The sequence below is a fragment of the Monomorium pharaonis genome, chromosome 4 (assembly GCF_013373865.1).
Source record: "Monomorium pharaonis isolate MP-MQ-018 chromosome 4, ASM1337386v2, whole genome shotgun sequence".
In the NCBI taxonomy this organism is placed as follows: domain Eukaryota; kingdom Metazoa; phylum Arthropoda; class Insecta; order Hymenoptera; family Formicidae; genus Monomorium; species Monomorium pharaonis.
The window spans coordinates 25,590,419-25,601,988 of record NC_050470.1 but is presented as its reverse complement, the minus strand read 5'-3'; the positions used below and the strand labels follow the sequence as shown (position 1 = coordinate 25,601,988).

General features: G+C 35.7%; 3 protein-coding genes across 3 annotated transcripts; 1 reads left to right on the top strand and 2 right to left on the bottom strand.

Moving 5' to 3' along the window:
* Positions 1-2,249: 2,249 nt before the first annotated feature.
* On the bottom strand, positions 2,250-4,503 carry LOC105841104 (ATPase WRNIP1). The gene is made up of 4 exons (XM_012688219.3): positions 4,240-4,503; positions 3,329-4,169; positions 2,382-2,595; positions 2,250-2,295 (listed from the first exon to the last, which is right to left on the bottom strand). The coding sequence occupies exons 1-4, from the start codon at positions 4,468-4,470 to the stop codon at positions 2,283-2,285; spliced, it is 1,299 nt and encodes a 432-aa protein (XP_012543673.2). The 5' UTR covers positions 4,471-4,503; the 3' UTR covers positions 2,250-2,282.
* Positions 4,504-4,906: 403 nt separating this feature from the next.
* LOC105841102 (phosphatidylinositol-glycan biosynthesis class W protein) lies at positions 4,907-7,040 on the top strand. The gene is made up of 2 exons (XM_012688218.3): positions 4,907-5,042; positions 5,120-7,040. Exon 2 carries the CDS (start codon positions 5,143-5,145, stop codon positions 6,709-6,711), a length of 1,569 nt encoding a protein of 522 aa, XP_012543672.1. The 5' UTR covers positions 4,907-5,042; positions 5,120-5,142; the 3' UTR covers positions 6,712-7,040.
* Positions 7,037-10,036, bottom strand: LOC105841105 (EGF domain-specific O-linked N-acetylglucosamine transferase). Its single transcript, XM_012688221.2, is given in 11 exon segments — positions 7,037-7,440; positions 7,660-7,762; positions 7,848-7,981; positions 8,062-8,262; positions 8,347-8,500; positions 8,573-8,693; positions 8,786-8,949; positions 9,026-9,174; positions 9,266-9,472; positions 9,711-9,928; positions 9,931-10,036. Coding segments are annotated over 11 exon segments (1,812 nt in total). The 3' UTR covers positions 7,037-7,185.
* Between the last annotated feature and the right edge of the window lie 1,534 nt (positions 10,037-11,570).

Here is an 11,570-nt window from a genome sequence, read left to right as displayed (position 1 = left end):
GCTGTCGCTGCTTCTGCTGCTGATGCTACTGCTACATTTCTTTTCCAGAATACCGAATCGCTCCATGGATGCCGCTTTCTGCTGACATCATCTTACTATTCCCGAACCGCACATTAATAACGATCGCCCGATACTTCATTCGGCACTCCCGATATTACGGATAACATATCACACACGAGTAAAACGTAAACTGCGCGCGAGAATTTCACTTAGCGCGACCGTTACATTTGAAAAAATACGTGAAAAGTACATGAAAACGCAGATCGAGGAAAGCAGTGAGAAAACCGTTTGAATGAAAATTACGCGCCGAGATACAACGAACGGAGACAAATTCGTTTCGTGAATTTTCTATTTTGTATGCACGACAACTAGTAGCACTTCACTTAATTGGCACTCGGGATATTCCTACCGAATGTATCCCCTTCGAGCAAACACTTTGCTCGAACGTACACGCGAACACTTCACTCGAAACCGAAGGCAAACTAGCGTGACAGCACTCTTAACACAATACCGTACCTGCACAATGAATTCTGAACACGAGACACGCACAAAGTCAACAGAACGTCCGACCGGCGCTGGACTCGGCGGTAGTCGGCGCCACTCGGCCTTGCTAGGCGGTTGACTCACCGCGCCTGCGCCGACTACCGCCGAGTCACGTATGTACGCCGCTGCCGCCGCCATGTTGCTCCGCGCTCCAGCGCCGGTCGGACGTGGTCGGACGCATCGGACGTTTTGTCGACTCCGTGCGTCTCGCGTATTCAGAATTCATTGTGCGCAGGTACGGTGTTGTGTTTAGAGTGCCGTCGCGCTAACAGACGACCCGCGAGCCATACGAGATCGTATCTAACAAAGGTCGTATTCGTGTGTAAAGCGCGGCATCGTTTGCCTTCGATTTCGAGTGAAGTGTTCGCGTGCGCATTCGAGCAAAGTGTGGATACGTTCGGTAGAATATCGCGAGTGCCAATTAAGAAGCGTACTAGTCGTCGTGCGAGCATACGAAATTCTCGTAACGAATTTGTTGTATCTCGGCGCGTAACTTTCATTCGGGTTTCGTTTCGTGACGTCACGCATCATACCACTTTTTCTGCCATATTTTCCTTTTTCATTCGCCGCCAATCAGACGAGCCGTACTTTCCATGTATTTTTTCAAATGTAACGGTCGCGCCAAGTGAAATTCTCGCGCACGGTTTACGTTTTACTCGCGTGTGATATACTATCCGTAATATCGGGAGTGCCGAATAAAGTATCGGGCGATCGTTATTAATGTGCGGTTCGAGAATAGCAGGATGATGTCAGCAGAAAGCTGCATCCATGGAGCGACTAGGTATTAAATATACTATTTTTTAAAGCGATACATTTCTTTACCTGCTTTTGTGTTTGAGTTTAGGAATAATATTTATCACATTTTCAGAATCAAAACTGGAAAAGGGATGTAGCAGTAGCAGTAGCAGCATCAGCAGCAGGAGCAGCAGCAGGAGCAGCGACAGCAATCAGTGAGTGAATTTTTATCAAATCAATTATTTGAATTTATATCATGTATATGTGGTATTGTCCATTTATAGAACACGATTATGCACATTTGCATAAAACAGATTAAAAATATGAATGCATATAATTGTAAAATTTACGGGTATAGCATGAAACAGAAGCAAATAAACGTGGACATAACATAGAAGAGACCCAAAGTCATACGCATTACCTACGGGATTCATAGATATTTGACTACGTAGTTTAATGTGCACATTTTGTGCACATAGAGGCGTTGATAAATGAAAACACTTAAAACGACGCGATGACCATTCTCAGATTCCTCTCTGGTATTTAAAATAAGCTATTAATTAAAGATCATTCTGTAATAGCGTAAACATAGTCATAAGTTGTTGTAAAGTGCAACCAAAGTCAATGCAAATTAGCTATAATCTCAGTTTATCTCTTCCTTTTTATCTTTTTTTAATGGTAAAAATAACAAAAACCAAGATTAAAGTTAATCTGTGTCAAGAGAAAATGGACAAATACAAATATGCTACACAATAGATACAATATTTATACTGTTGCAGAATAGCTTTTATGGAAATGAAAAAGTTTTACATTAATTTTCTAAAATATTGGAAATTGAAAGTTTCTTTAATCAAGCGAATATAAATGTAATAATAAAAGCATGTAATGTATATATCTCAATTATTTGCAATTTCTGCTTTTCTTAAAAGCAATCAATATAATTTTATAGATAAATAGATTTTATTATTTTCTTGGCTCTCTTATTAGATTATTTATAATATGAATTATAGATAATACCTGCAAAAAAGATAATAAATTTATTGAAAATTATAACAAATTATTTATAATAGAAAATGGAGAAAATTTTATCAAGTCTACTCTACAGTTTTGCGTCTGTTGAATTGCATCTCATATGTAATGGTACGGCAGGTTGAGGACCTTCACATTCCAAAATTACTTTCTCAGTGGCTTTTAATGCATTGTATATCGATCGAGACTTTGGTGCTTTTGCTAAGTAAAGCGTGCATTGGCCCAAAAGCACGTCACACTCTGGCATACCAATCATTTGACATCCATGCATTGTATGAACAGCTACACCTAAATTTTTTAAACAAATTAATTAAAGAATTTCCTACAAGAATCAAACAAATTAATTTTTTTAAATCTGGTTTATGATACCAAATCATTATCTATCAGTAACATTGTAAGACAACTTTATTCTAGCAAGAATCAAAATGAAAACAAGAAGTATAAATATATAATATATAAAATATATAAAAATATAAAACTTAAATGATAGTAAATGTAAAATTTTTCCTAAACAGCCAAACAAGTCCAGTAATTATTTATTTTTTAAAATAAATTTAAATAAATGAAAAAAATGAAAAAAATTGTTTATATTTTAGTTTCTATTTTATATAAAATTTTCTTCTTCAGCTTTCTTAATATATCAATGTGAATTAATGTTTTGAAAAAAGTAATGTAAAATACCATAGAATAAATTGGTAAATTGTCATTGGACTGTTGCCCTGGTGCAATAAGCTAAAACAAGACAAATAGAATTTTTTATTATTCTAATTTATTGCAGTACAATAGTGCAGCTACAAACAACAGACATTTTTTCTTTTAGTCCTTTTAAATAAGTCCTTAAAAAAATATTGAACAAAGCCTACAGCTTTGTTTTGATATCTGTTATATGTGCAGAGAAAAATTACTACATATTTATATAATAAATAGTTTAAAGTCATGAAAATTTAACATTTTGAATTTGTTTGGTTTTGTAGGAAACACTTTAATTGTACATATGCTATGAAAAGTAAATTTTCTTTACCCAAAGCATCTGGATCTGCTAGACCAATGTCTTCACTGGATATCCTAACTAATCGTCTCGCAATGTTTACCGGATCTTCCTTAACTGCCATAATTCTGGCCAGCCAGTACAGGGCAGCATTTTTTTTACCAGCTCTTATTGATTTATGAAGCGCAGAATACAAGTGATGACTCTGATTAGTTTCTTTCTCAGAAAGCATATGCACTTTTATTATGCCTTCTTTAATATCTTTTAGACTTATTATGATATTATTGTCGTATGATATTTTTGATACATTTGTCTGTTTCGCAATCATTGCCAATTCTAAAGCATTCAAAGCTACACGTGCATCGCCATCACATGCCTCTGCTAGCCACTGTACTGTATTATTATCAACATGAAATTTAAGTTTTCTTTTGGAATTAAATTTAGTCTGCTCTTCGCCACTTGTGTATCCTTTTTCTTGTGCATCAAGCGTGCTTCCGTTTATGAACTCTATTGCTCTATTAAGAATCTCTGTTACATTGCATTCCGTTAATTTATTTAATTTAAACACGCGACAGCGACTTAGTAAAGCTGGATTTAAGCTGTAAGATGGATTTTCGGTGGTACATCCAATCAAGGTAAATGTTCCTGCCTCTACATGAGGCAGGAATATATCTTGCTGCAGCTTATTGAAACGATGAATTTCATCCATGAAGACAATGGTCTTGCATCCAAACAATTTCATTTTGTTCTTTGCTTCAGTAACAGCTTCCCTTATATTTTTTACACCAGAACTCGCTGCTGATAAATTCACAATGTGCATATTGTTACTCATTAGTTCCCTGCTTAAAGACGCTATTATATTAGTCAGGGATGTCTAAAACATAAATTGTAGATTGTTATTATGAAAGCAGCTATACAAAAGTGAAAAGTAAAATTGGTTTTACCTTTCCACAGCCAGGTGGGCCCCAGAACACCATACTAGGAATCTCTGCCTTTTCCAACAAATATCTTAAAACAGTGTCTGGACCAATGATTTGTTTCTGCCCCACGTAAGCTGCAATATTCGTTGGCCTCATCCTTTCAGCGAGTGAAACACGTTGCAGTATCTCTGAGGATTTCACTTTAGAATGTTTTATGGAATTAGACCCAGACATGCTGTTGACGCCGCTGGACATTTAATTGGTATGTACTTTAAATATTTTCACTTGGTTGTTTGAAAATCCACAATCGGAATTACTCTCTTGACTTTCCATGTGATCTGTTCTTTTTTGGTTATGTTTACATTCTTTTTCATGTATTAAATACGTACTTGCATTGATTTAAATACTTAAATTAATAAGCCACGATACACACGACATTAAGTAAATTACGGTATTACGCAGAGAATAATTTATTTAATGCAACGATATTAATGCGTCATATTTTTAAACATAAATTAATTGACTTAATCGTATTATATTATAATCGCGTAAAACGTGTTGACGTGCCAACTTTGGCACGATATTGAAAGTTAATAAAAGACCACTGCACTCGTTAATATAATCTCTCTCTCGACAAAGCGCGTAGAATAATTAAAAAAAGAACAAAGTGCCGCCATCTACGGAAATATGGTCACGTGCCATGTAAAACATTATTGCCAATTTTCTCTGTGACAAACTGACACAGTATAATGTATATTAAATCGCACGCGTAGCGCGAATAATGAGACATGCGAGTAATTAGTTAAGGGGCTCATCATCCAGTAACCGTAAGTTTCCTTGTCTATCAGATACACCTTTCTTCGATTGTGCGAAATTATATAGTTGGATTGGGCCATGCTTGTAGAATGCCTGAAATTCAATTCGGCAATGACGCCGCCGGCGAGCAAGGAGCAATACCGACTCGAGCAAGAGGCGTTTGTCTCCAATCACGGGGGTACGACGCCGCAGGAGGTGGTTTTCACCCTTCTGCCGGCCGTATGCGGTGTCCTGCTGGCCACGACAACTCTGGGGATCCTTAGGAGGTACACGATCCACGCGAATCCGAGGGTCGTCCTAGAGTTCGTGTTAACTGTCATCCCGACCGTCTTGTGCTGCACCGTGCTGTCGGGGCATATCGGTAGCGTATGCGTAATCATGATATCGGTTTCCCTGCTGAACATAATGTTGCTGCTGAGCAGCAAGGGGATTAATTTCCCCGGTTTGACTATGCGGCTGCCGGTAATCGGCAAGAGACCCTTTATAACTAATTTCCGCGCGCTGACTAACATTATTACTGCGATTTGTATATTAGCCGTCGATTTTCCCATCTTCCCACGAAGGTTCGCCAAGACGGAAGTGTACGGATACAGTTTAATGGACACGGGGGTCGGGCTGTTCGTGTTGGCGAACGCATTGGTCGCGCCAGAAGCTCGAGATTTCTCTACTTATCGTCAAACGGGTTTTTCGGAAACATTAGTGAGAAATATGAAGGGCTGCCTTCGGAGTTGCGCACCTCTCCTGGCATTGGGCTTCGGGCGTTTCGCGATGGTCGAGTACGTGGGGTATCAAAAGCACGTGACCGAGTACGGGGTTCATTGGAACTTTTTTATAACTCTGGCTATCGTCAAGTTGTTCACTAGCATGATCACCAGCACCATTAGCTCGAAGTATTCGTTACTCTCAGGTATATGGATATTGTGGATGCATGAATACACCATGAGTACCAAAGGTTTAAAGACGTGGGTCTTGCGAGACGGTCCGAGAGACGACTTTTTCTCCGCTAATCGAGAGGGTCTAATTTCTGTACCTGGTTACGTAGGATTGTACTTTGTCGGTGTGGCTATCGGACGGTTAATACATTCAACATATCAGAATTCGCACACGAGATCGAGTACGGACATTTCTGTGAAATTGAACGGTTTCGAATTTGGGGTGCGCTCCAATGAGTCTATGCTGTTGTGTATTAAATTATTCTTGATCTCTGCGCAAACTTACATTGTGATGTTATTCTGCGATTTCAAGGTTTCGAGAAGATTAGCCAATGCTGGATATTGCATGTGGATAGTGATTCTAACAACTACACTACTTGGTTTCTTGTTGTTCGTAGAGATTGTGTTAGATGTAATTAATTCTGCGATAAGCGAGCCATGTATCGAAAGCAAAACTGAGAGATTGCGTAAAAGTTTGCGATTGAATTTGAAGAAACATGTGGAGAGTAAGACAGAAGAAAACGATGAATGCGCAATCAAGAGATCTTTAGAGATTTTTGATGCTGTAAATTACAATGGCCTCTTCTTTTTTCTTGTTAGTAATGTTGTGACTGGTCTTGTCAATATGTCAGTGTACACGTTATATACCAAACAATCGGTAGCTCTATTAATATTAATTATATATATGGCTGTGAATATTCTTTCAGCACTGATACTTTATAGACTTAAAATTTCGATCAAACTCTGAAATATATGCGAAAAAGATAATTAGTCAATATTAATGAATTTACAATGTTTGATCGAAATTTTGATCGTTTTGCTGAAAGCAGTATTTTTTTATAAATCTTTGTTTATTATATTAAAGACATTATATAATTTATATTATTAATTTATGTCTAAACGTGTACAGTGAATTTTAAGAATTATTCTTATTTTTAAAAATTACATTCTAATTCTCGTATGGCCAAATATAGATATATAATTGAATATTATAGATAACATATATGTAAACTTTAATTACGAATTAATAATTAAGAGAAATTACTGCCAAATGCAACTCAGACATATCGAAATTTATCGCGAGTTTATTTTATTTATCAAAATAAAGTATGTACATTAGTATAAAAATAAGTATATAAGAAATTTGATCAACAAACATTTAGATCAATTTAATTCTACTGTCATACCTCATTTTATTAATTTAATGTCTAAGAGTTCTTTTTTATAATTCATCTTTGGATAATATATCGGATTTTTGTAATCGTATCGGTTCTTTAACGTCGGAAGGTTGTACCGTTTCTTCATTATTCATTGTCCTAGTATCATTTTGTATTTTATCGTGAGAACTGTTAAATTTCTTAAATGCATTATGGTGCTTTACGTGATTCCTTGCAAGGGAAACGATTCTGAGGAACTCTTTAACGTCGAAGCTATAGTTCGTAAACTTTGCATGAGCCCCGCCATCAGGATGTGTCCCCTGTAAATTACAACTATTGTAGAACATGTTTATGTTTAATAATACAAAACTATAAGTTTAATTTAAAACTATAATTTAAAACAGAACGAACTAAAATAGAATAGAAAACATTTACAAAAGCATCTTAAATATCTACTATAGAATCGCTTTCATTTACCATATTTTTTTATAATAAGACTGAATTATCGAATGTTATCTTAGTACAAAATCTATACAAACCGGATCTTGTTGCACCAATTTTGACGTATCTTCCCATGTAAAATATTTTACACCTCTCAGCCGTGCAAGGTCTTGGTAACAATTTGGATCTTCACAATTGTATCTGCGGAAAATAAAAGAGATACAAAGAAATACATGATCGTAATATATTCACAATTACATACATTTTTTTATTTCAGAGATCTTACATTTCGAATACCGCTGCCCAGTCTGGCAAAAACATTAAGTGCGTTAACCCGGCGCCATGAATACCGATAAAAATATCGGAATTCCTAGTGATTTCTAATTGCTTTTTGAATGGTACATTCTTATTATACACAACCTGCAAAAAGAATCGGTTGCATGACACAGAACAAAATGTTAAAGATAATTAAATATCTTTCTTTCCCATCGGAGTTTTACCTTCCTAACTTTATATTCCGGATTCTCTTTCAAAGCTTTTACCAATTCATTCTCGTTCAAGATTCTTCGATACTGAGTATCCCTGCTTAGCAATGTTACACGAATTTTTCGATCCTTCCTTGGATGAAGAGGTATTTGAAGCCGATGCAATACATGATCGCCAAAGGCTTTGAACAATCCGGATTTTTCACAGCCATAAATCTAAAAAAATATTTTCTAATAATTAATATTCTTTCTCTTGGATTATGGAATATCTCGGTGGCAGGATATACACAATGCTAGTACAAGAGGCGTGTTATAGAAAAGTCCGAAAATCATTCTCGGCAATAGGGGAAACACCAAATTCCTGAAGCACACTGTTTCGCCTCGAAAAGTTTTCAAATCCCACAATGGATTTCTTGTGAATGCTTCGAAAGTATCTTGGAAAGCCGATCGATAACTGAAAGCAAAATTCGATATCTAACTTAATAATCATTTTATATTTGTGTCACTTTTGTTTTATGCTTGTTACCTATAACTTTCCCAGATCATTATATGATTATCTGTATCGAAAGCTGATGCGTGCGAGAGATTCACGTGCAATGATGCGTATAAGTTGAAAAAGTCGCAAAAATGGTGATACATGTTAACCGCTACAAAACAAAGTAACTTTAACAAAGTGACGAATATGAACCGTAATTTTTTTGAAGTTCTTTTATTTGCGAACGAGTTTCTTCGAACTTACTGGCATCTATCTTTAAGATAAAGGTCGGTTTCTCAATGACGACATCACAATCACCATGAACAATTGGCCGCTGAGATAATTTTCGAAAGTTGCGTAATTCTGGTCCCCACGACTGCAATGGGCTAATATGATCCGCATTTTCCTGTAATCTCTTTTCGTTCAACCTGATGGCACAAGAAAGTCAGTTACTTTTCAATTTCTTACACAGATAATCGATTTTACTCGCTGATATTCACTCACGTGCAGTAGCCCCCAACTTGACCTTCCTTCAGTACATCCATTTTGTACCTTATAGGTTCCTTTCGTGTTAGTAAATCTGTAAAATTTAGCATCACGTTTCTTGCTCTACAAAACCTCATATGTTCCGAACACTCCAAGGACGAATCATCCTGAAAAAAAGCAAAATTCAATTAAGATGTCAAGCTGCTTATCTTTTTGCATTCCGAATGTAACGTGATATTTATATTATAATAAACTCACTATGAATAAGGGTTCGCATAGTAACATCATCTCTCTTCTTTGATCCCGCACGTATCCGAAATCGCCTTGTGCATAAAATGTGTCCAACTGAGCTCTTTTTGTTGCGACCCATCCTTTATGATCGCCTGGGCAATGAGGAATAGAAAAAGAATTTTCTGCTTTGCAATTGTCCTCGTAGCCCCAACAAGCTTTAGTGTCGAGACTATCCTGAAATATATCACAACATTGATAGTCTTACTTTTAATGAATTACGTAAATTATATAAAAGCAATTCTATACAAAAATCTTTTATAAAATGAAACGAATATGCGTGTAGTATTATTATTCAACATAAAATAGACAAAAATTATGCTAGCAATTTCTAAATGAAATTGTACATAATGTTTTAAGTATACTAAATAAAATAAAAATATATCAAGAAATTAATATTAAATTCAAGTCTTACCTTATATGGACACGCCGCATCATTATGGCATTTTTCTGCTACCGTGGGAAAAGAGTTGAAATAATACTTGACATGCTCATGCGGTAGATTAATATCTGTGTAATTGCCGCCAATGGCAGTGACCGTGAATACGAGCACCAGTGACACAGGATGAATCGCGAACAACGTCCTCCTGATCATCGTGTAAGAGAAACTACTGGAGCTAACCGGATGTTCTTACGAGTTCCTCGCGTGTTCGTCTTACAATGTTCTGCACCGTTTGAATGGGAAACGAACCACCTGTGAAGGTGGGTGTATGACCTCACAACCCGCGCATTAACACACATGCGTGGAGAGTACAGTGAGAGGCGATGCTGAAGACACTAAAGTGTGAGATATGAGTCAGCTCACATCATAGAAATTGCGCACTGGCTTGCCTTGAGCAGTCCGCGAAGTGAAGTGAAACTTTAATATTTCTTATTTTCTAAATAATACGCCGGCGTTTTTCGGCCCGTCGGATCGATAATGCAGGTCCGTCTGTAAACGGAGTACGTGAAAGCATTTCTTTTGAAGTAATCGCAGACAAGCTTGCTGACTTCGATATTCCTGTGTCTCTGACGAGAGCATCGAGAGCATTAACTTTTCTTAAAGCATTGAAATTTTTCATAAATGAACGAAAAATATCTTCCAGTTATCTTCCACGCGGTCAGCTGTCTAATACGTATACAACATGGCTGTTTACACTGTCACTGTCAAGGATCAGCTATTTATGATCACAATTTAAACTATTCTTTCCTTTAAATGAAATATTCGGACTGAAATAAAAGATTGAAGCACTCTCGAGTAACTTTTACTTGACCCACGCGATTTTTAGAGTCTAGAAGTTTGAATTTTTTAACTGGAGTACCGTATGGATCTTGTACTGTGGGAAAGTATTCTGAACTGATTTGAGTCCCTCTATGAATTTCTTCCTACGATGAATGATCGTATTACCTACAGAGTTCCGGCAAAGTAGAGAAAACGTAAAATCTTCTATCTACTATCGATATTTAATCAGCAGCACATATAGTAGAAAAGATGAATATAATAATAATATATTGGAATAGTCAAATATGTAAAATGCAGGGAGATGCTATTATCGCTATCAGTATCAGTGTATTCTTGTCCCATTTTTAATGAGCAATGAATATAAACTGATGCTAATAGTCTTCCAAACGCACGCATAGTAAGAGTATCTATAGTAGATATAACAATATTTTACGTAAAATAATACAGAGAGAAATATCTATTGTAGATAAAAGTCTCTACTATGCATGAAATTAAGAGTAACGCAGAAAAATGTAAGAGTGCAGTTGCAGTTATATTATTGATTGAGACATTAATAGTAAAAGTATTACAATTTACAATCTACTAATTTTAATTTACAATTTGTTACATATAGAAAATTCTAAGAGTATTAAATATTAGAAATATTAATTAAATATTTATTTAATATTAAACATTGCATATCTATGTTGTATATTAATATTACGTTAGAAATAGTGGAAGTTAGCCAATACTGGCATAAGTCCTTTAAACGGCATTTTCTTATTTTTCGAAAACTAAACGTACAAAAAAATGTTTTACATATTAAAGTAAAAAGCTAAAATTCTCATACATTAACTTATAAATATTTTGTACAAATAATCATGTTAAAGGAAAAAAAGAAAAAATGTTGGGGTCCATTTCTTAGACGTTTATTTTTTATTATGTTGCAAAAACATTTATTACAGTATGATAAACAGTGTTATAAAAAGACATGATTATACATGTAATCTATATATCTGACAAAAGACACTTTCCACTACATTTATGTTTTCAAATTTTTAATATTAGCTTTTG